Source organism: Engystomops pustulosus, chromosome 7 (genome assembly GCF_040894005.1).
Source record: "Engystomops pustulosus chromosome 7, aEngPut4.maternal, whole genome shotgun sequence".
NCBI lineage: Eukaryota > Metazoa > Chordata > Amphibia > Anura > Leptodactylidae > Engystomops > Engystomops pustulosus.
This window is the reverse complement of record NC_092417.1, coordinates 145,769,632-145,792,868: the sequence shown is the minus strand read 5'-3', so window position 1 is coordinate 145,792,868 and position 23,237 is coordinate 145,769,632. Positions and strand designations below refer to the sequence as shown.

The 23,237-nt window shown below is 40.0% G+C and overlaps 1 protein-coding gene across 15 annotated transcripts in view; it reads right to left on the bottom strand.

Moving 5' to 3' along the window:
* Nucleotides 1-585: 585 nt before the first annotated feature.
* Nucleotides 586-23,237, bottom strand: part of LOC140070976 (uncharacterized) — a 36,802-nt gene continuing 14,150 nt past the window's right edge. Inside the window, exons 19-44 of one of the 15 annotated variants that reach the window (XM_072118144.1) lie at nt 22,194-22,320; nt 21,817-22,072; nt 21,602-21,657; nt 21,287-21,387; nt 20,926-21,080; nt 20,697-20,835; nt 20,511-20,621; nt 20,228-20,407; nt 19,808-20,047; nt 19,454-19,610; nt 18,727-18,855; nt 18,137-18,281; nt 16,620-16,660; nt 16,140-16,499; nt 10,730-14,689; nt 10,580-10,609; nt 7,199-10,519; nt 6,252-6,491; nt 5,386-5,484; nt 5,149-5,189; nt 4,719-4,847; nt 4,279-4,476; nt 4,014-4,142; nt 3,615-3,669; nt 2,201-2,333; nt 586-1,084 (exon numbers count right to left, since the gene is read on the bottom strand). In XM_072118144.1, the coding sequence (XP_071974245.1) occupies nt 859-1,084; nt 2,201-2,333; nt 3,615-3,669; nt 4,014-4,142; nt 4,279-4,476; nt 4,719-4,847; nt 5,149-5,189; nt 5,386-5,484; nt 6,252-6,491; nt 7,199-10,519; nt 10,580-10,609; nt 10,730-14,689; nt 16,140-16,499; nt 16,620-16,660; nt 18,137-18,281; nt 18,727-18,855; nt 19,454-19,610; nt 19,808-20,047; nt 20,228-20,407; nt 20,511-20,621; nt 20,697-20,835; nt 20,926-21,080; nt 21,287-21,387; nt 21,602-21,657; nt 21,817-22,072; nt 22,194-22,320 (10,758 nt within the window). In that variant the 3' untranslated portion in view covers nt 586-858. Of the gene's footprint in view, nt 1,085-2,200; nt 2,334-3,614; nt 3,670-4,013; nt 4,143-4,278; nt 4,477-4,718; nt 4,848-5,148; nt 5,190-5,385; nt 5,485-6,251; nt 6,492-7,198; nt 14,690-16,139; nt 16,500-16,619; nt 16,661-18,136; nt 18,282-18,726; nt 18,856-19,453; nt 19,611-19,807; nt 20,048-20,227; nt 20,408-20,510; nt 20,622-20,696; nt 20,836-20,925; nt 21,081-21,286; nt 21,388-21,601; nt 21,658-21,816; nt 22,073-22,193; nt 22,321-23,237 lie in introns of all 15 variants that reach the window. The other 14 variants (XM_072118138.1, XM_072118140.1, XM_072118136.1 and 11 more) reach the window with 14 other exon arrangements.

The window sequence follows — 23,237 nt, the reverse complement described above, 5'->3', positions numbered from 1 at the left end:
TTTTTTCCATAGAATTGTAAAGTACGGATCTCTATTGTTTTAGAGGTTGACATCATAAGATGACATTGGAAATATGTCTCACTAACTGAAGGTGTTGGCAAAAAATATAATTCAATAATAATGTCTCAACAATCTACCACAGCTCTGTAAATGGGTTCTGCTTGAGGTTGCGATTGACAACTTGCTCCGCAGAGTTTAGAGTTCTTGGCGGAGTGGTTTCAGTTTGGAGCTTAGTGTGTGTGTCAGATATGGTTTGAGTGATGGATCAGCTACTGGAGCAGCATCCAGAAACTCCTTATGTATCTCGTCCACCCCACCCACTTGTTGGTTATACTAGTCTCTTGATCCTTGCTGTAATTTTTGGAATACTCTTTGCCACACAATTCTGTACTTTGCCACCAACTCTCTCTAGGGACTGTCATCTAGGTGTTCCCAGTGGGCTAGCCCAGTGCAGGATAGTAGTTGGGACAGTGGTTGTGGGTAGCTGTGGACCTCTTTATCTGCCTTGACACTGCCCAGGTTGTATGCCAATCGAAGAAATATTTAGAAGCAATTATAAAATAAAAATGTACACAAGCCAAATGATTGCACTTTGATTTTCATAGTTTATTACATAGGTGATACATATACAAGGAATGATTAGCATGAGAAAGCAAGTAACAACATAAAACTTTTTGCTAGAAATTCTTGAATTGACATTTCCTATCCAGATGTAAAACCTTCACATGCTTCCTTCTATCCAGCATCAGACTATGGACTAGCAGCATGTAGACATTAGAAGGGAAATCATAAGGGAATTATAGTCTCGTTGACTATTCAAAAAGCATTATATTGCTGCCTTGCTCTCTGGTTTTGTGTTTATCTTCTACTTTGGTATTGCTGCGGCTCTTGCTGTGGTTCTTGAATCTCAGCGGATTTCAGTGGTTCACAGGTAGCTACTGAGCAGCCGCATCTAACCACATCTTTGTAGTGGTGTTTCTTGCGCTGCCCATTGGCACATAGCAATTCTACCTCTCTTTCAACTACTTCCAGTTCTGTGCAGCAAGAACATGTGTGATCCATGCCTTGTGATTCTGCTGAATAGCTAAAAATCATAAAGAGAAAACATTATTAAAGACGCATAGTTATGACCTCAACTATAATATATTGCTTACAGTTAGAGATCAATATTTGAAAAGTTGAAGATGTAACAAATTCTTAATAAGAATCACTGTAGGTCCAAATCTATTAGCTTCAAACCGAGTTTTAAAATCAGTATGTAATCCCCTCTACTCCTCTAACAAACTAATTTTTTATAATTGTTTTTTTTTAATAGTTTGCAGTTTTCACTTAAAGTATAATTATAGAAGCCTTAAAGGAAACCTACCACTTGTAGTGGCAGGTTTCAGATGGAAATACCGAGCACCAGCTCAGGGTGAGCTGTTGCCGTAGCTTATTTTTGTTAGTATTTTAAACCGCTGTATTGCGGTTTAAAACACTTTTTAAACTTTATAGCCGGCGCAGGGAGGTACGCGCTCGGCGCTTACCGTGCGCACGGCTACATAGGAAGTGAAGGAGAGCCGCGCGCATGGTAAGCGCTGAGCGCGTACCTCCCTGCGCCGGCTATAAAGTTTAAAAAGTGTTTTAAACCGCAATACAGCGGTTTAAAACACTAACAAAAATAAGCTCCGGCACCAGCTCACCCTGAGCTGGTGCTCGGTATTTCCATCTGAAACCTGCCACTTCAAGTGGTAGGTTTCCTTTAAGATGTAAACTGGTGTAAAAATGGACCCTTAATGGAATCAATCAGATTTTACAAATCACTAGATTCGTACCAAATCTACAAATCAACAAATTGATGTATGCATCTTTACCTATAGTACTGGCTATTTTGGAAAAGATCCCTTATGGTCTAGCTAAGACTACTTGGCTCTTGTGTGACTTTGTGTGCTGCTACAGTATGTGTGGTGCTGTATAAAAACATGAAGAACAAGGTTCAAAAGGCCACAGTATTGGATCAGAAGGATAAAAAGCACAGTAGGGATCCAGAGGTGTCTAGGTACAGCTCCATATGGCATGAAATTGTACGTAGCCTAAATATAACCATTATTTGTGAATCTGGAAATCAATCTTCTAAATATAAGAATTGAAGAACCTTAACTTGATATTATCAAATTTAAATATGGTACATTTGTGCTAAAATTATGGCCATGTCACTTACATTGATGTTCCCATACAAGGTCCCCCACAGTATGTAAGTGTCACCTCTTCTTCACAGTCATCTTCTTTCAACACCGTCACATTCTTGCGAGTGCTGCAGTTTTCAAGCACTGGTTTCTCTACCAGCTCAACTTCTATAAACACAAGGTATTTAATATTAGCAAAAATCCTGTTTCCTTCCTGTAAAATTGTAGCAGATTTCGATTTAATGTATATGAACTCTTATTCAGTTTCTTTTGTTTTGTTTTTTTCAATATTGTCTCAAAATGGAACCTCAAACAACCTTTAAATCAAGTATTCAAAAATTATTTCATATGCTCATGGACCCCTTCTAAATATCACGTAACCACCCATCTCATCCAAGCGGCCAAGTTGATCACCCCTCCTAAATGGATCCAAATAGAGCCCCCTATGCTTTCAGACTGGATAGACAGAGTGGATCATCTAGAGGAGAGGGCAAGCTTGGAAACCAGAACCCACTACAAATTCAAACGCACTTGGGACCCATGGTGAACATGGAGAAACCTTCTTAACCAAAAAAGGAACCCACTCTTAACAACCCCACAAGACATTTACTGGTTTTAATCTTGTAGTAGTTTTTATCTAAACAACCGAAACTGGCTCTAACATTGAATACAATGGCTGAAGAGACAAAAAGCTCTAGGATTAGGAACGTCTTAAAGGTGAGACACGTCTTAAAGGTGAGACTGACCAGTTGACTGGACACAAGGTTTATTGAACCTTTATGAAAAAGTTCTTAACTGTTAACTAATGTTTTGGGTACAAAACCATAACTGTGCTAGAATCATGAACCTACTAACCCTTATTCATCCCTGTTATCCACCCCTTACCCCATCCCAAGCCCTCCACCCCTTAAGTGAGACTACTAAAATACCTGTTGCAAAACCTTGTAATCGCTGTAATCGCTACCATGCCTGTCATGACATACCTGGAATTGTGCCTCACATTCTGTCCCTAATGTGTTAAACCACCATAAAAAGATTTATACAAAAAATAATCATTTCATATGGTTACATGTTGTAATATATACAGGCAGTCCTCGGGTTACATACAAGATAGGGTCCATAGGTGTGTTCTTAAGTTGAATTTGTATGTAAGTCAGAATTGTATATTTTATTATTGTAGATCCAAGCAAAAAAAATTTTTGCCCCAGTGACAATTGGATTTTAAATTTTTTTTGCTGTAATGGGACCAAGGATTATCAATAAATCTTCATTACAGACACCTTACAGCTGATTATTGCAGTCTGGGACTATAGTAAAGCATCCAGAGAGCTTCCCCAGAGGTCATAGTGGGCAGAGGGGTCCGTCTGTAACTAGGGGTCGTCTGTAAGTCGAGTGTCCTTAAGTAGGGGACCGCCTGTAGTAATGTTAACCATAGTTGTTTTAACTTGCCTGTCTTAGGTGTGCATGTCTTACAGCAGCCATTTTCGTCATATTTAACTGTGCCCTAAAAGACAAAGAAAAAGAATATATATCACATTGATAACAAATGTTCATCTTTAAAGTTTTTTTTTAAAGAAAGTAGTCTTTGGTAAAGCCGATGGACTATCAATAGAGTAGCAACCCTTGAAACTCAAAAATAGCAAATAACAAAACTTAGTGGGTTAGGCGGCCCCTTAATCTGGTCGTTGTGTTTAAAAATAATGCTGGCCTTGCAGTCAGGTTAGTAGAATACTAGACAGTTGGCGACTTTAGGTATGTACTGTGCTTTGGTCTATGTCATAGACCAAAGCTCCAATATATGGCTGAAAATGAGATAAGAATCCCTTAAGGCTTGAAGGGTTACTTTACCTCCTCGCATTTGGTGATGTCCAACTCTTGGCAAACTATCTTCACTTTGGTCAAAACAGGTTTACCATCTTCCTCATCACATTCGTAATAACTGCAGGTGCTTCCTTCAGGTTGATAGGTGTCTCCAATCTAAAGGATTTTGGTAATGTAATTGCAAAATTGAGTACATAGATCACTATAAGGTTATAAGGGCATAAAACAAGGTGAAATGACATTCTAGATACAGTTGTATTCTTGCAGCAGGTAAACAGATTTCAGTAATTACCTGGATCAAAATTTCCTCTACACCCTCTTCCTTTTCTCCATTCTCTCCTTGCTCTCCTTGCTCTTGTTTCTGTCCACTTTCTTCCATCTGGCCGGATTCTGCATTCTCTCCACTCTCTACCTTCACTTTCTTCATGGTACATTGCTTGGGTACACATTCTCCACAGCATTCACCTTCCTTTTTCTCATATGCAAAGCCCTAAAAACATGACAGCAAAAAATATGGCAACCGGGTTTCATGTTTTGGAAGGAGAAACAAGAGTATATATATATATATATCTTAGAAAAGTGGAACAATTATGAAACATTTCAAGAAGGCACGGGGCTGCTTTAGTTGTCTTGTTGCATGCAGTTTGGAATGAAAGTTATTTGCTACAAAATGTATGGTGTGGTCCTACACAATATCTACTTGTCTACTTTGAATATTAATGTTTTACTTACTGTCTCACAGGTCTTGTCACAGGTCAGTTCCTGACATTTTACTGCATAGAAACCATATTCATCCTTTTCATCCTTTGAACATTCACATTTCTGGCAGGAATTCTTAGCTTGTGGGATGGAAGATCCAGACTTTACAGAAATATAAATTAGAAAGCGGGGTAAGAAATTGTTCCATAGAATATTCTGTCTTTATGTGTTACTGGGCTGTTTGATCTTGTGGAATATTTAACACAATTGTAATATGGCTCCACACAACTTTGGTAAAAGTTGAAAGGACACTTCATTTAAAGCTAATTTATTGAATAATACATTGTGGCGGGCCTAGAGAGACTGGAGAGTTTCTTTAAAGTCGCAAATATACCAAAATTCTTCTCCAAATCATCTATAGGACAATATATTACAAGATGTGATATGTTTCTTATATACATACCATGTATATAGTATTTTCCTCTACACAGACTGCATCAGGTTCTGGAAAGAAGTAAAAAAGAAATCCTGTCAAGCAAACAACCCATAGGGGGGGGGGAGTTGGCCAAAGACACACCATATGTATTGTTTCCAAGTTTAAACCATCAAAATGATGAATAGGGTCGATAAATCTACCCGAATATTTTGTTGTATGGAAGCTATCATCAAGCATTGATAATGAAAGAAGTAAAACACATACCACATGTTATAGTGGCACAACAGGCACCAGGGGCCATCTTGGACACCACACGATATCCAGTACTACAATTTGGCATCAAGCATTCACATGGTCCACATTCTGTAAGACAAACATTTGGGGTCATAACACACACAACACAGTATATACTGTAACTTACTACTGCTATTGCTGCATTGTTAGTCCCAACATTTTATGACAGCATATTTGACCAATAAATGGCAGCCGCCATTGATTTTATGGAATGTGATTCTTGTGCTGTAATTTGGAAATTTAATAAAGAAACTGCCTAATCTAGTGGTGGAAGGCTATTCATATTAAAGCCCCATATAGAATATGGGAGATAAGAGAAGACGCTCATCTAAATCAGAATTTTATCAGAAAGCATCCCAAACATTTGGGAGTCATTTGGAACCATTTAAAAGGAAATTTGTTTCTTCCAAATTACCTTCGGTTTTATTTAAGCCCCCTAATCCATTTTGTCTATAAAACCAGAGTGGTGTGGTGTGGTGTGGTGCACCTTTAACATAGGGCGTAAGACACATTTCTGTCGGACATTGCATGATAAATCTGGCGCACGGTCTGACTAAGCACCAGAACGTCCCCTAATTTGTGTCGCATGATGCCTAGTGCAGCCGCTCCACAAAATGGATGCGTGCAATACAAATGTGGCGCGGACACTTAAATATCTGTGCAAGCAGTTTGCCCTAAAAAGAACGTGCAAAGTTTGACAGAAAACTGACGTACGGCCCTTAGTAGATGTGCCCCATTATGTTTCATTGGACAATTCCCTCCCATTTTTCCAATTCATCTTTTAACCCCAACAATCTTACTCTAAACTGTGCCAGATTATCAGGTTTTCTACTTACCGTGTTCTGTTGATGCGCTTACTTCTTCAGATGGACTGGGGCGAGTACCTGGTTTCCGGCTTGGTCTAGTCATTGAGGGTTTTTTGCTGCTAACATCTTTGATGCTGGTCAGTTCTTTAGATGTTGTAGGTTGCACAGTGCTCGAACACTCCCCTACTGAATAATCAATCTGACATGTAGCCCCACAAACGGCATGGAAGGAACAACCTTGTTTGTCTTTTTTGTTGTAAATAGTTTCACCTGAAACATAAATATTATCATCTAAATTATTGCAAAGCAGGATATAATAAAATATGTTAATAATAAATGGTGTATGTTCTATCAATCAGCTGATCAGTTGGTTCCGTCTCCATGTATCAGTAGGAAACTGAAACTACAGCTTCAGTTTCTGTTCAATCTGGGACTTCTGTTTTTATAATACATAGCAAGAAATTGGTGCTATGGCCAAAGGATCGGTCACCTGTAGTAATTTCTGGATATTAAATATTTATATGCTCTTACAAAAGGAAGTAGGACAGTGGAGGGCACTTCTCACATCTACAACCCCCATTAATGGTCCACCTTGTCCTTTCCCTATTGTCCTTATTATGCTGAAAATAATGTAAAGGGCCTACTTCTCATTAAAATATTTACCATTGCAAATAACACCTCTCTCCCATGGTTGCCCCTAGCCATGGGCCCATTGTGCCTACATGTAGATTCTACTGTAGGTGTTCTATTTGAATCAGACCTACAATTGTAAAGAATTCTCTATAGGATGGTATACATCGTATCTGTTTCATCTAGAATCTAGAATCCGCTGGTGATGTGCCCCTGTAGGCACATTAATTAGTGAAGTCTTTATTGTTCAAAACTGTTGAGAGATCATGGTTCCATGCATCCACCTACCCACATCTGTGCTGCAAATTAAAATCAAGTCAATAAAGTCAATAAAATACTGGACTCACCTGGAGAAAACAGTTCTTCATTAACCTTGCAGAAACAACTGGTTGGAGTTCCAGGGTGTGTATAAGAGGATTCAGATGTTGGTGGGGTCGTTTTTTCTGGTGTAACAGCTGTGGTGAAAATTTCTGGGCTCCCACTAGGTGTTGCAGAAGATGTGGTAACAGGTGAGTGGCCTGTTGGATGAGCTGTTGTTCCGGAGGTTGAAGTCACAGTTACAGGGCTTGCTGTGCTAGAAATTGAAGTAGAGGTACCAGGAGTTGTTCCTTCAGGTCCAGTTTGACCAGGAGTTGTTCCTTCAGGTCCAGTTTGACCAGGAGTTGTTCCTTCAGGTCCAGTTTGACTAGGTGTTGTTCCTTCAGGACCAGTTTTACCAGGAGTTGTTCCTTCAGGTCCAGTTTCACTAGGTGTTGTTCCTTCAGGTGTTGTTCCTTCAGGTCCTGTTTTACCAGGAGTTGTTCCTTCAGGTCCTGTTTTACCAGGAGTTGTTCCTTCAGGTCCAGTTTGACCAGAAGTCGTTCCTTCGGGTCCTGTTTTACCAGGAGTTGTTCCTTCATGTCCAGTTTGACCAGGTGTTGTTTCTTCAGGTCCAGTTTCACTAGGTGTTGTTCCTTCAGGTCCAGTTTTACCAGGAGTTGTTCCTTCAGGTCCAGTTTCACTAGGTGTTGTTCCTTCAGGACCAGTCGTTTCCTTAGAGGATGTCTCTGGAGCAGTGGTTGATGTACTTGGTTTTCTGCACTTCTCAACAAACTTTTTAGAACAGCATTCAATTCGCATAGCATGGTCCAAACACTGTTTTTCTTCATCCAGTTGATCACTATTTTCACAAATCAAACCATCGTTCACATTGCACATTACTACCTGTTTAACATTTTGAGAATTATTTTCAGCCTTGCACTCAATAGCGTTCACAATTTCTTCTTTTCCACAGACTTCTTTTCCTAGAGATGTCAAATATTGAGAAGTTTCTTTATCTCCACCATTAATGCCAGAGGATGGTTTTTGTTCATTAAACCATTCTGTCCAGTGACAATCTTTGTCCCTCAGTGAATTACAGTTTGATGGCAAAGTAGGAGAAGTGGGTTCACCGGATGTCGGTCCTTCAGGTCTTGTTTGGCCAGGTGTTGATCCTTCAGGTCCAGTTTTACCAGGAGTTGTTCCTTCAGGTCCAGTTTGACCAGGAGTTGTACCTTCAGGTCCTGTTTTACCAAGAGTTGTTCCTTCAGGTCCTGTTTTACCAGGAGTTGTTCCTTCAGGTCCAGTTTGACCAGGAGTCGTTCCTTCAGGTCCTGTTTTACCAGGAGTTGTTCCTTCAGGTCCTGTTTTACCAGGAGTTGTTCCTTCAGGTCCAGTTTGACCAGGAGTCGTTCCTTCAGGTCCTGTTTTACCAGGGGTTGTTCCTTCAGGTCCAGTTTGACCAGAAGTTGTTCCTTCAGGTCCAGTTTGACCAGGTGTTGTTCCTTCAGGTCCAGTTTCACTAGGTGTTGTTCCTTCAGGTCCTGTTTTAACTGGAGTTGTTCCTTCAGGTCCTGTTTTACCAGGAGTTGTTCCTTCAGGTCCTGTTTTACCAGGAGTTGTTCCTTCAGGTCCAGTTTGACTAGGTGTTGTTCCTTCAGGTCCAGTTTGACCAGGAGTTGTTCCTTCAGGTCCAGTTTGACCAGGACTTGTTCCTTCGGGTCCAGTTTGTCCAGGTGTTGTTCTTTCAGGTCCTGTTTTTCCAGGAGTTGTTCCTTCAGGTCCAGTTTCACTAGGTGTTGTTCCTTCTGGTCCAGTTTTACCAGGAGTTGTTCCTTCTGGTCCAGTTTGACCAGGAGTCGTTCCTTCAGGTCCTGTTTTTCCAGGAGTTGTTCCTTCAGGTCCTGTTTTACCTGGAGTTGTTCCTTCAGGTCCAGTTTCACTAGGTGTTGTTCCTTCTGGTGCAGTTTTACCAGGAGTTGTTCCTTCAGGTCCAGTTTTACCAGGAGTTGTACCTTCAGGTCCTGTTTTACCAGGAGTTGTTTCTTCAGGTCCAGTTTTACCAGGAGTTGTTCCTTCAGGCCCTGTTTGACTAGGTGTTGTTCCTTCAGGTCCAGTTTTACCAGGAGTTGTTCCTTCAGGTCCGGTTTTTCCAGGAGTTGTTCCTTCAGGTCCAGTTTCACTAGGTGTTGTTCCTTCTGGTCCAGTTTTACCATGAGTTGTTCCTTCTGGTCCAGTTTGACCAGGAGTCGTTCCTTCAGGTCCTGTTTTTCCAGGAGTTGTTCCTTCAGGTCCTGTTTTACCTGGAGTTGTTCCTTCAGGTCCAGTTTCACTGGGTGTTGTTCCTTCTGGTGCAGTTTTACCAGGAGTTGTTCCTTCAGGTCCAGTTTTACCAGGAGTTGTACCTTCAGGTCCTGTTTTACCAGGAGTTGTTTCTTCAGGTCCAGTTTTACCAGGAGTTGTTCCTTCAGGCCCTGTTTGACTAGGTGTTGTTCCTTCAGGTCCAGTTTTACCAGGAGTTGTTCCTTCAGGTCCGGTTTTTCCAGGAGTTGTTCCTTCAGGTCCAGTTTCACTAGGTGTTGTTCCTTCTGGTCCAGTTTTACCATGAGTTGTTCCTTCTGGTCCAGTTTGACCAGGAGTCGTTCCTTCAGGTCCTGTTTTTCCAGGAGTTGTTCCTTCAGGTCCTGTTTTACCTGGAGTTGTTCCTTCAGGTCCAGTTTCACTAGGTGTTGTTCCTTCTGGTGCAGTTTTACCAGGAGTTGTTCCTTCAGGTCCAGTTTTACCAGGAGTTGTACCTTCAGGTCCTGTTTTACCAGGAGTTGTTCCTTCAGGTCCAGTTTTACCAGGAGTTGTTCCTTCAGGTCCGGTTTTTCCAGGAGTTGTTCCTTCAGGTCCTGTTTTACCAGGAGTTGTTCCTTCAGGTCCAGTTTTACCAGGAGTTGTTCCTTCAGGTCCAGTTTTACCAGGAGTTGTTCCTTCAGGTCCTGTTTTACCAGGAGTTGTTCCTTCAGGTCCAGTTTGACCAGGTGTTGTTCCTTCAGGTGCTGTTTTACCAGGAGTTGTTCCTTCAGGTCCAGTTTTACCAGGAGTTGTTCCTTCAGGTCCTGTTTTACCAGGAGTTGTTCCTTCAGGTCCAGTTTGACCAGGTGTTGTTCCTTCAGGTCCAGTTTTACCAGGAGTTGTTCCTTCAGGTACTGTTTTACCAGGAGTTGTTCCTTCAGGTCCAGTTTGACCAGGAGTTGTTCCTTCAGGTCCAGTTTGACCAGGAGTTGTTCCTTCAGGCCCTGTTTGACTAGGTGTTGTTCCTTCAGGTCCAGTTTTACCAGGAGTTGTTCCTTCAGGTCCTGTTTTACCAGGAGTTGTTCCTTCAGGTCCAGTTTGACCAGGTGTTGTTCCTTCAGGTACTGTTTTACCAGGTGTTGTTCCTTCAGGTCCTGTTTTACCAGGAGTTGTTCCTTCAGGTCGAGTTTGACCAGGTGTTGTTGCTTCAGGTACTGTTTTACCAGGAGTTGTTCCTTCAGGTCCAGTTTGACCAGGTGTTGTTCCTTCAGGTCCAGTTTGACCAGGAGTTGTTCCTTCAGGTCCAGTTTTACCAGGAGTTGTTCCTTCAGGTCCTGTTTTACCAGGAGTTGTTCCTTCAGGTCCAGTTTGACCAGGTGTTGTTCCTTCAGGTACTGTTTTACCAGGAGTTGTTCCTTCAGGTCCAGTTTGACCAGGAGTTGTTCCTTCAGGTCCAGTTTTACCAGGAGTTGTTCCTTCAGGTACTGTTTTACCAGGAGTTGTTCCTTCAGGTCCAGTTTGACCAGGTGTTGTTCCTTCAGGTCCAGTTTGACCAGGAGTTGTTCCTTCAGGTCCAGTTTGACTAGGTGTTGTTCCTTCAGGTCCAGTTTGACCAGGTGTTGTTGCTTCAGGTCCTGTTTTAGCAGGAGTTGTTCCTTCAGGGCTTGTTTTACCAGGAGTGGTTCCTTCAGGTCCTGTTTGACCAGGAGTTGTTCCTTCAGGTCCAGTTTCGCTAGGTGTTGTTCCTGCAGGTCCTGTTTTACCAGGAGTTGTTTCTTCAGGTCCTGTTTTACTAGGAGTTGTTCCTTCAGGTACGGTTGTGGAGGTTGTTAATGGACCTCTTGATACTTCTGCAGTTGATGGTGAAGTAGGGGTGGGGGTTGTGTTTCCACAGTCTTTTATAAACTTTTTAGAACAACACTCATATCGGATTCCATAGTCAAGACACTGCTTGCTATCTCCCACTTGTTTAATGTTTTCACAAACAAGTCCAAATGTCAAATCACATGATGCTTTTTGTCCAATTTCTTCAAACTTTAAATGAGGATATTGAACAGATCCACATTCAATTTTATTTTCAACTTCTTCATCTGTGCAAACTGAAATGTTCTTTGATTTTAGCTTTTCTGAATTCTCAATGTCTTTACCACTGGGATCTGATGATGGTTTATCAGTATTGTGCCATTCTGTCCATCTACATTCATTCTGTCTTAGCTTCTCACAGCTGGTAGTTGTAGCAGGGGGTTCAGAAGCACCTTCAGTTGTGGTGATGTAAGATGTTGTGGGTGCAGAACTGACACCTGTGCTACTTGTTGGAGATTTTGTTTTACTAGGTGGTGTTGATTCAAAGCTATCTGGAGGTGTGGATTCCACTGACATACTTTCTGACACAGTTATTCCAGGTGTTGTATAAAGTACAGTTGTGGGTGTTGCCACTTTTTCGCAGTACTCTGAACAACATTCAAAGCGTATTCTATAATTGTAACATTTTTCTTTCTTCGTCTGGTTTTTATTTAAGCAACTCAATCCGTTTTTCAGGTCACAAGTAAATTTTTGTTGATTGTCCATTATTCTTACACCTGCCTTATCCAGAGCTTCACATTCAATTTTGTTCTGAGTTTCATTTTTATTGCAAATTGTTTGTCCTTTAGCTGTTATTTCTTGAGCACTTTCAGTATCTCCTCCATCCCCCTTAGGATTAGGAGGATTGTTGTCATACCAGGGAGTCCAGTAACATTCCATCTTTTTTATACAAGAAGTTGGAGAAGTAGGTTCTTCAGTTACACGGCCTGGACTAGTTTGATAAGATGTGTCAGGATGTTTTGTTCTAGATTCTGATGTAGAAGGCTGTGTTGCAGAAATAGTTGTTGGCACGCCTGTAACTTTAGTATACGAGGGTGTTGTTGATTCACCACAAGAGTTTACAAATTTTTCAGAACAGCATTCAATCCTTATACTATGGTCCTTGCAGTTTTTCCCATACTGATCTGAATTCATACATATCAATCCATCTTTTAAATTGCAGGTAGTATTTTGGGCCAAGTTTGCTTCACTTTCAGAATCCTGTTCAGATTTGCATTCAATTTGATTTTCAACTTCTCCCTGCTTACAAACTTTGATTCCCGCTGCCCTCAATTTCTCGGGACTTTCAATTTCTCCTCCATTAATATCTGTAGATGGTGTATCCTCATTAAACCACTCTGTCCATCTACATTCTGATGCTCTATCATCTTCACAGTCCTTGGAAGAAGACAAATTTGGTTCAGTAACTGAACTTGTGGTGGGTCTAGATGATTGAGTTGCTGCTGGACTAGATTTGGTGGTTGTTACAACAGGTTCACAAACAGTTGAACAACACAGTTCTCTCATTCTATAGTTATGACATGTTGTGTCATTCTGATCTGCGTTAAGGCAAGTCAATCCACTTCCCAGGGCACAGGTTACAATTTGTTGATTATCAGCAATTTTTGCTCCGTCATGATCAATGGCTTCACATTCAATCTTTTTTTCGACCTCATGTTTCTTACATATCTCAAGTCCTTTTGATTTTATTTCAGATGGAGATTCACTGTCTCCACCATTGCTTTGCTTTGAAGGGGTATTGATATCATACCACTGTGTCCAGCGGCACTCCATTTTCTCTTCGCAAGCTGCCTTTGTAGAAGAAGCAGAGGTTGTGAGTTCTGAAGGTGTTGAAGAAGAAGATGTTCCTTCTGAGGGAGAAGTTTCAGTACCAGACGTTTTTGTTGATGGTATGCTTGAAGATCCATGTAGTGTTGTGGTGGATATTCCATGAGTTGTAGGCTCAGATGTTTCAGTTGTTCTTATGGCAGGTGTAGGAACAGGTTCACAAACTTCTGCACAGCACAAAACTCTCATCCTGTAATTGCTACATTTTTCTTTGTTTTTTTGGTCTCTGTTTCTGCAGATGAGTCCTTCTGTTAAATTGCATGTGAATTTTTGATTGTTATCAGTAATAGGTTCACCTTTGCTGTCAACTGCTTCACATTGCATTTTGTCTGCAACTTCTCCGCTTTTACAAACTTCCGTGCCTGAAGATGTTATATTTGTAATGCTTTCAAAATCTCCTTGATCACTTTTTGGGCTTGGCTTATTATTATCAAACCATTCTGTCCAGCGACATTCCATCTTATATACACAGAGTGTTGTTTGTGAAGGTGTAACTTCAGGAGTAGAAGGCTTTTCAGTTGGTGATGGATGTTGTGTGGAAACATGCTGTGTAGGTTGTGATTCTGGACCAGTTGTTCCCTGGGTTGTTGTTTCACCATTAGTAGATTTTTGTTCTGTAGTTTCAGCTGTGGTAACTCCAGGTGTTTGTGCTTCTTCACAAACCTTCTGACAACATTCAATTCTCATTTCATAGTTACTGCACTTCTCTTTATTTTGTTGATCTCTGTGTTTACATACTAGCCCATCTTTTAGGTCACAGCTGTATTTTTGTCTGTTATCAGCAATGGCAAAACCGTTGTCATCTACAGCTTGACACTCCATTTTATTTTCAACTTCCTTGTCTGTGCAAACCGTCTGTCCTTTTGATACTACGTCTTGAACTTTTTCAGTGTCTCCTCCATCACTTCTGTTGTTAGGTTTATTACTGTCATACCACTTTGTCCAACGACATTCCATCTTATACACACAGGTAGTTGTTGGAGAGGGTGTTGTAGCCTTTGGGGTCTCTTCTGGCGATGTTGTTTTTTCTGTTTCTGGCCTTGTTGATGAAGTTTCTGGTTTTTGAGGTGTAGGTTCACCACTTTTTACAGTTGATTGAGTAGTAGGAACTTCCCCGGGTGTTGATGTGTCTTTATTTGTGCTGGAAGATGGTTGAGAAGTTTCCTGTGCCAAAGTTGATGGTTGTTCTTTGGTTGTGGGTGCTGGTGTTTGAAGTGATGGAGTCGAGTTATCTTCATGACTTGTCGATGATGGGGTTGTTGTGCAGTCCCTTAATTTACAACATTCCACTCTCATTTCAAAATTGTGGCACAGGGGTGGATTTTTGCTATTCAGACAAATTAAGCCAGATTTTCGATTGCATGTAACATCTTGCCCCAATTCATTTAGTGACTGGTCAGGAAGTTCTTTTGCTCTGCACTGCACATTTCTTGGATTTTTACACATGCCAGGGTCTTGGCTCTGAATATCCTCAATAAGTTCAAAATCTCCTTCACTGTCTTCAGGTTTACTGTTATCATACCATTTTGACCAAGTACAGTCATATGCCTCAACACAAGTGGTGGGTGAAGCTGAAACATACAAAAAGTACATAAGCATTACAGTGCAATTCATAAGGATAATTGCAAATAGAATAAAAAATATATATATGCGAACTAAATGAAAAACTAACAGTGGAATTAACAGATACAATAGGAGGAAAAGTACACATGGAAACAATGCAGAATGTGCAGTAAATATGCCAGAATATTATTATATAAAATGTACTTATGGCATATTAATATCTGGTTATACAGGTTATAAAAGGTTTACCTATAAAAGTAACTGTAAATGTTTGCATTCCTTTATGTGAAATATTATTTAACAAGTCAGAAAAGTATGTGATTCTTTTTAACTGCTTGAGGAATTTGGACGATATAGATCGTTCTAGCGGGCTATTGCCGCATCAGGAAGATCTATATCGTCTATGGCATCTCTATTACTGTCAGTGTGCCAGCGCGATCCACAGCAGGAGACCGGCTGTTCCATACAGCCTGGTCCCTGCTGCATCCAGAATGAAGATCGCTCCTTGCCAGGCAGTTTAACTCCTTAGCTGCCGCGATCAAGTATGAACACAGCAGCTAAGGAGAAAGACAGAGGGACAAAGGGATCGGAGCGTGATCGTGGGGAGTCGCCATGGCAGCCGGAGGTCTGACATATACCTCTATGTCTGTCATGTACAAAATGTCAGTAAACACTGACAGGCACAATACATTGCAGTACAGATGTACTGCAATGTATTTTTTAAGGGATCAAGGTATCCTGAGTGTAAGTCTCCTAGTGGGACAGTATTTTCACATCCGTAGCGACCTTGGCCAAGCATCTATTACATTATTATACCGGTATTGTCAGGGGTTTAAAAAATAATAATAAAAAACTAACTAAAAATTTCAGTGCTTCCTACCTCCCAAAAACATGTAATAGAAAGTGATGAAAAAGTCAGATGTACCCTACTATAGTACCAATCTAACCGTTACCTTTTACCTCAATAAACAAGTCCTAATAATCCTCTTTTGATTGAGAAGTAAAAAAGTTATAGCTCTCAGAATATGGCGACACTTAGGCAAATGCGATTTCCATAAGAAGGAGTTTTTATTTGCTAAAGTAGTGAAATATAAGAAACCATGTTTTATATCTTCTTAATCGTACTAACCTATAGAACAGTTATATCATGTTTATTATAGTGCACAGTGAACTGAGTAAATGTTTAAATTAAAAACAAGCGGCAAAACAGCTGTTTTATTCTGTACGGTTGCCAGAAAGAGTGAATAAGCTTAAATCATCGTGCTATTTTTACCATAAAAATGAACCCATTGGAAAATCCAAATCTTCCTGCAAAAAACAAGCCCTTATATGCCCATGTCAGAAAAAAAAGTTATATCATTTGGAATTTGAGCAGAAAAACAAGATAAAAAGGTCTGTGTCCTGGTTGTCTTGAAGGCCATTTTAGGGCGTGTCCTTAAGGGGTTAAAGACAAAATACCTGTTGGGACTTCTCTTGAGGTATATGAAGCACCAGTGGAAGAAGTTGGCATTTCAGCCTTGGAAGTTGGTTTTTCTGTGCTTTTTTCAGTAGTTGAAGTACCAGGAGATGATTCAGATGGTGTAGAGGAACCTTCCTGAGCCGTTGATGGAGCAGAAGTTCCAGTTTCTTCAGAAGAAGTTGATGGATGTGAGGTGAAATCAAATGTTGTAGTTGGAGCTTTGGTAGGGCAAACGCCAATGGATCTTTCTATTGTTGAATTATCTGAACAAATGGCATTTATACAGCCACCAATCTCATCCGCTGTGGAATAAACAATGTCACCGGGGAGAAATTCTTTGTCTTCATAATGGCAGCATTCTTGAGCAGAAAGATAAAACAAATTATCACATTTTTATCATAGATTACTTGAAATATAATGAAATTATTGTAATATACTTATGTTGTTTACAGAGTTTGCGTAACATACAAAAGTCATACCTTTTGCTGGGGTACATTCTTTGCCATTTTTTGTGCATGTGCTATAAAAAAAATTCAATATATTACTAAATGTCTGATGTATACAAATAATTATAATTGTAACAGTGCATTTCTTTCTGTAGTTTAAAGACCAGGACAATAGTTTGAGTTCTTTACGCCAAAAAAAGGAGCAACAACAACTTAACTGAACAACGACAACAGAAACAGCATAACACAACAATGTGTGGCTAGCATTTTTATACAGTTTTCTTTTTCATGCAATTGAATATGCAAGTAAAAATCCTTACGATTCGTGATACCTAACAAAAACTCTTAAACAACAAGAAAAAGACATATATCAACGACATATAATTTAGCTCTGGAACTCATAGGGTAGGCAGCTACTGTATTTAAAAAAAAAACTGTTTTATTTTTTTAAGGAACGAAAACCAGATGGTTGTTGAGGCATATCCGACTATAATAATAACAACTCTTCATTCTTCAAATATTAAAAGAACATACAAAGTATACAAGATGTGTTCATGCAAGTCCCACGCAGTTCAGCCCTATTCCCGAGATGCACTCATGGTATAATAAAATCAAAATGTGTGTTAATATATAACAGACTGATACACGTAGCTAAAATGGAAACATCATTTTCGGGGAAAGTTAAAACAAAAAAATGCAGATATATAACTTGATTTAATTGAGATATGGAAAGATTTTTGGGTAAATTTACTAAAGGCCGTGCACTAGTTTCCTGTCGGACTTTGCACCCTCGTTCTAGTGAAAACTGCTTGCACAGGTATTAAAAAAATGTCTGCACCACATTTGTGTCGCATGCAACCCTTTTGTGGTGCAGCTGCACTAGTCTTCATGGGTCACAAATTTCGCCACTGAAGGGGACGTTCCGAGGAGGAGCTTTCTCCAATCACCTCCTCTAGGTGACAAAGTATTCCCTAAGGTTCTAGCATTTTTTAATGTTTCAACTCACATTTTCCCTGCACGTAACCAGAAATGATGTATGCATTTAGCCAGGTGTATTGCTTTGTTATATGTTAATGCACAGTTTGATTTTATTTATACCATGATTAAGGCTTGGGAATAGACCTGAATGCATAGGTATTGGATCGGCACCTCTTGCATACCTTTATGTGCTTTTAGTGGATGAAGAATAAAGAATTATGATTCGGAGGTGCCACAACAACCTTCTTGTTTCTGTTCCTTGGATTTATCTGAAGCTAGACGATTGGATTCCAGTACCCAGAAAGCTGGGGTAGGAAAGAATGCACAGAATTTCTTCTTTTATTATTTAATTGCATTGAAGCAGTTTCCTTAGGCGACTATTGCCGCTCCGTGCGACCATTGGGGGACATATGTACGGCGGAAAGCTTGCGGCAGTATATGCGTCTCCCATACATTCGGGTGGGTGCGGCATTAGTCTCAAAACATCCCTTTTAGCAAACATCAGACCCTAGAACCTAATATATATTTACTTAAGAGCCCTTATATAGATATTTATACATTAGCAGTCTTACCATTCAGAGCATCTGGTTGCACCCGGCATCTTTTCTCCGGGTTTGTATTCCTCTCCATATTCATCATAACAGTTACATGTTGCAACACAACGCATGGACTCCTCATCAAAGAATGGCCTGTCTTCTGGACAAGTAGGGTAGCAACCTAAAAGGAATACATAATGAAGAAATAACATGTAGTATATATACTACTCTGCCTGCAAAAATTTGTCTTATTTGAATAAAATAAAACCTTCAGATCCTCATGATGGATTACATGTAAATCATGCTGATTTCTGAGAGATGCTTTCCACAATTACAGATTTTAACAAAGGACACTTTTTTATTAGAGGGCGCCATGCCAAATTTGCAACTATGTAATAATGGCTTGACCAAGTGTGTCATCCAAGTGAGAGAATAGTCCTGAGCTACTAGGCACATAGACAGGAGTTGTTTTGGGCTTCAGCACAACCTTTTCATCGGCCCACATAAAAGATTTACTCATTACAATTTTCTGTTGCATCAATGTACAATGCCCCTAAAATATGTGTCAACACTATTTACTTCGAACAAAATCTACTTTATTCTACAAAATTAGTAAAATCACTTACCTTCGAGGCCAGTAAGTTTGTTATAGCAAACACCAGTTGGATTCATACAAGTCTTCAAACATGGAGCACCACACGCTTTGTAATGCCATTCACAATGGCCTTGTTGGTTGTAGTAATCACAAAATATAGCTGTAGAGGGAAACATAAAAGGATAAGGTTTCTTCATTAGGTTCAATGTTTTTTTTTTCCTCCAGAGGGAGGTGTTTGGGGAGAGAGACGCAAGTTTAACGTGATGTCTTGCTGCTCTGCCTCTCTGAGAGCATCCAAGTATTTATAGTGAAATCCCAAGTCTGTTCCTTTCAGGCTGAAGGTAGCAGATCACAGAACAGCTCACATTTAACTATATTAGTATTTTCTTAAAACTATACGTGAAGCTAGTCAAGTAATGGGGAAGTGTCTAGCTAGGAGTTCAATCTGTAGAAGACATTTACAGTGATGTATAATATCTAGTTTTAGGAAAGGTCAATTGCCTACTACTGACACATGCTCAAATAAGTTTTTTACAATTAAAAATTAATTTGCTAATCCATTCATAGATCACAGAATGGAAGTGGAGTAACAGCTTACCAGCCTTAGCCCCTAAACAAAGAACTGAGCTGTTCTTCCAGCTCCGTTCTATCTTGACTATGGCACATGAGGCGGGTAGAATCGATTCAGTGGTGTTCAGATTGTTGGACCTCAAGAGATCGAATGTCGATGACCTATCCTATGGATCTGGATGACTTACGGCAAATATTTGGAGTTCTCCATTTGATACATTGTCCGGCCTCACTACAAGCCTGGGCATAAGCAGCTACAGCAGTACAGAAACAATCACAGTCTCCACCAGCATCACAGGCACAAGCATCGTTGACACAAGCTTCATAGTATTTGACTGGGTCCACCTGATTAAAGAAAATGATTATGTCAAATTGCATCACAATTTATCACGGGGAGAGTTGGGGTATTGATATGTTCAGTTCGGTTTATTTGAGCTTTTGGTTGTATTCAACACTATAAGAACAATATAAAATGAGATTATAAACAGCAAAAAAATAAGATTAATCACATTTCTACTAATATGAAATAAATTTGTTCTCACCACACTATGACAGGAAGCAAACACACTACTAGTGATGATACTACATTGTTTCTGGGACCATGCTTTTCTATATGGGTTAGAGGCACAGGTATCTTTGACCTCCACAGCATTAGGGCACCTCTCCAAAACCTTCCAGCTGTTACCAAACTCAACCATATCTCCAACCACAGACTGACTTCTGGTGATATAGTCATTGGCAGCATTCCCATCATAGTTACCACATAGACCACAGGTTTTTCCCTAGAAAAGAAACATTTTTGTAAAAATAAAACTTGACTTTATGGTACTAGACTGTGACAGTTACTTTAGTTTTTTTGGAGGTTTTTTTCTATATAAAAGTAAAACTACAGTTGTAATTTAAAAAAAAAAATCTCATTATTTTTGGAAATATATAATACAATAATAATAATACATATTTACCTCGAAACTAGAATCTAGCTTAATCATGATGCTGGTTTTCTTATCCCAAACCAGCGCTAAACCGTTTGCTGCCTCAATAGTTAAATATATGCCCATCTGGCGGACTTTGAAAGGTACGTATTTTCCAGAGTTCCTCTTAACAACATCAAACTTCTGATCGCCTAGTCTCAGTTCATAGTTCTGGAAATTAAGGGAAAAGTAAAACATTAAGGCATTAAAGTAGGTAGTTGTAATAAATCAGAACATTTGTGAGATGGTTATTTTTGGGATCATAAACACTTACGCCTAGGAAGAGTCTGATTGATTTGGAACAAGTGGTGCCTTGTGAACCACAAGGAACATTTTCTGTCAAGATTCGGAAGGTACCAGCCGTGGCATCGTTAGAGCAATAATCCTAGAAATATGCTAAAAGTGAGATTATCATTCCAATTATTATTGCCCAACCATAAAAGAACACATAAACACTTACCTGAGCCAAGGTGTACATGCAATTTCCATTGAAGCGATATATTTTTTGATCAAACGAGTGGTAATGTCCATCTCCATACACTGCACAGGTTCCCATACATGTATTTGTGGTACAGTCCCACTTCCTATGCTTACAGGTACTGCACAACAAAGTCAAAATCAGATCATTCTAAAAATCTAACCCTCTAAAACACTAGTAAGCAAAACCACCTTGGTCTTCAATGTCTTACCAAGTGTTGCATTTGACCTGAACGGTTTCTCCTGAAGCATAGTAATCATCATTGAGTTTACAAGGACAATGTTCTTCAGGAATGCATATGTTTCTTTCATCATCAAGTACCAATCCTTCAGGGCATACACAGCCAGATACACAACCAGTACTATACTGTAGGACAAAGAAACAAAATCTGTCTATTACAGATTATTCCTGTTGAGTTTATGGGGCTGAGCGACAATGATTTGGTGAAAAAGAAAGGACCATGGCTGAATGGTCCAGACTTATCCAATAATGGTGGCAAATCCTAAGGATAATCCACCGATATTTTAGTTCTTGGAAACCCTTTCAACATAATGAATTTATAGGTAACTTACACAGTCTGTGTCAAAGGTTGAACATCTTTTTTGACACTCAGATCCTTTTGCTTCAGCAGTGGCATTTTTGCAATCAAAGTAGATCATTGGGGCTTCACATTCTATGGATAGACATAGATTGTAATAATAAGCAAATTCAATCTGATACTTATGTCCCTAATTGACTTTCAAAGGGACCATTGGATTCCCAGTATTTAACAGGCTGTGCCTATAACAAGCATGATGCAAACCACCGTGGAACCTCATCATGTGAACAGAGACTATTACATATTGATAAAGCTAAAACTGTTTCCAAAGAAGCAAAGAATAAGATACCTTTTTCAATCACAGGATTTACACCAATGCATTCCATTTTTCCATCAACGCAGGTGCTACAACAATGAAGAAAAATTATTCACAAATCTTATCAATAACAATATATAAAATGTTGTGATTATGTGTTTTGCTATCCCACAATAAGTAAATGATTGTACCAAGGAGTAACCACGTACTTGGCATTCTAACGTATGACTTTGAAAGATAAAACTTACCACATTGCCCCATTGTCATGAATGACTTCTCTAGGTGCAATTGCTGTACCCTTATAGTAACAAGAGCAGAGAGAAGGCAAAACACAATTTCCATTATCATCTCTGTAGGTTCCATCTTCACAAATGCAACCATCAACGAAGCCAATATCATGTTTACAGGTGACATCAGGTTCACTGAGACCCCGGCAGCTAGGTGTACAAGTGCTGACCGTGTAACTATAGGTATGAGCAGCTTGACAGGTGGCTGTGTATGAGTCTAAGGGTAAGGCAAACCAATGAAATATATCAGAACGGTTAAGCAATCATTTTACCTAATGTCTTCACAAAATTCTAGGAAGGTTTTGGAAATGAAGATGACCCAAAGAAGGGAAACTTACGGCAAACATTTTTTCTCCATCCTCGTAAGTCGACTTCTTGCCTAGAGCAAGCGGTAACGTAGGATGAGAGAGCGCTACACATGCAGTCTTCCTTTTTCTCACAATTACAGGAATCAAACATACAGTTCTGTAGGTACATAAAGAAAATGATCGTAACAAAATATTATCCAAACATGGCCTTACTCTAAGCTTGAGATATTCAGAGTACTGGTGATGCTACATGACCAGCTTTGACAAAAACTTTGTCAGCCACGGTACAGATTTTTGATCAAAGGGACGATGAGGATTCCTAAGTAATAAAATCTTATAGCATCTGTAGGAGATTAGCTCCGGGGATCGTCGTCTCCTAAGCAGACGACCAGCACACACAGGGAATTCACACAATGTGAGTAAGGTTAAGACTGGCCTCAGCCAGCTTTATTTGGCAGTACACAAACTGAAAACATAAAAATAATACCTAAGCCTCTCCGGCACTAACTAAACATCGAGGTTCCCTACCTCACCAGGTGCTGGCCTACTGCCAGCCACCCCAAAAACACAGTAACAGTTCGCTGCCACCGCTCCACAGGCCTTTGCCGTCGCCTGTCTCTTCCCCAGGGTGGAGCCCAGTGTGAAGTCTGCCCCATGTATTAGTGCAGCCCCTCCAGCTGAAAACTAATCAACTTAATTAGACAGACCCAACTTTTCCAGGTCTGTCTTCTACTCAGCTTTTCATAAGGCAAAATGCACATTTTATGCCCAAAAGCTTCTCTAGTGGCAGCCACCCTGCCACATATCCTCCCCCTGTGATCAAGGCCGTAGGCCTGATCAATAAGCTTAATTCTCCCTCCGGGGTCAAAGCTCCTATATTGGGGTCTAATCCCTACGGTTCCTAGAAGCACTGTAGAGACCCTACTATCTACTACATCTTCTATACCTGGAAAATGACAGCTTTTTTCCTTAACTGCAGGAGACACAGACAGCTCAAAATTAGTCCCAGCATCTCTTCCTTCACACAACTGATCATCTTCAATCATGTCTCTATTAACAATGATAGATTTTCTT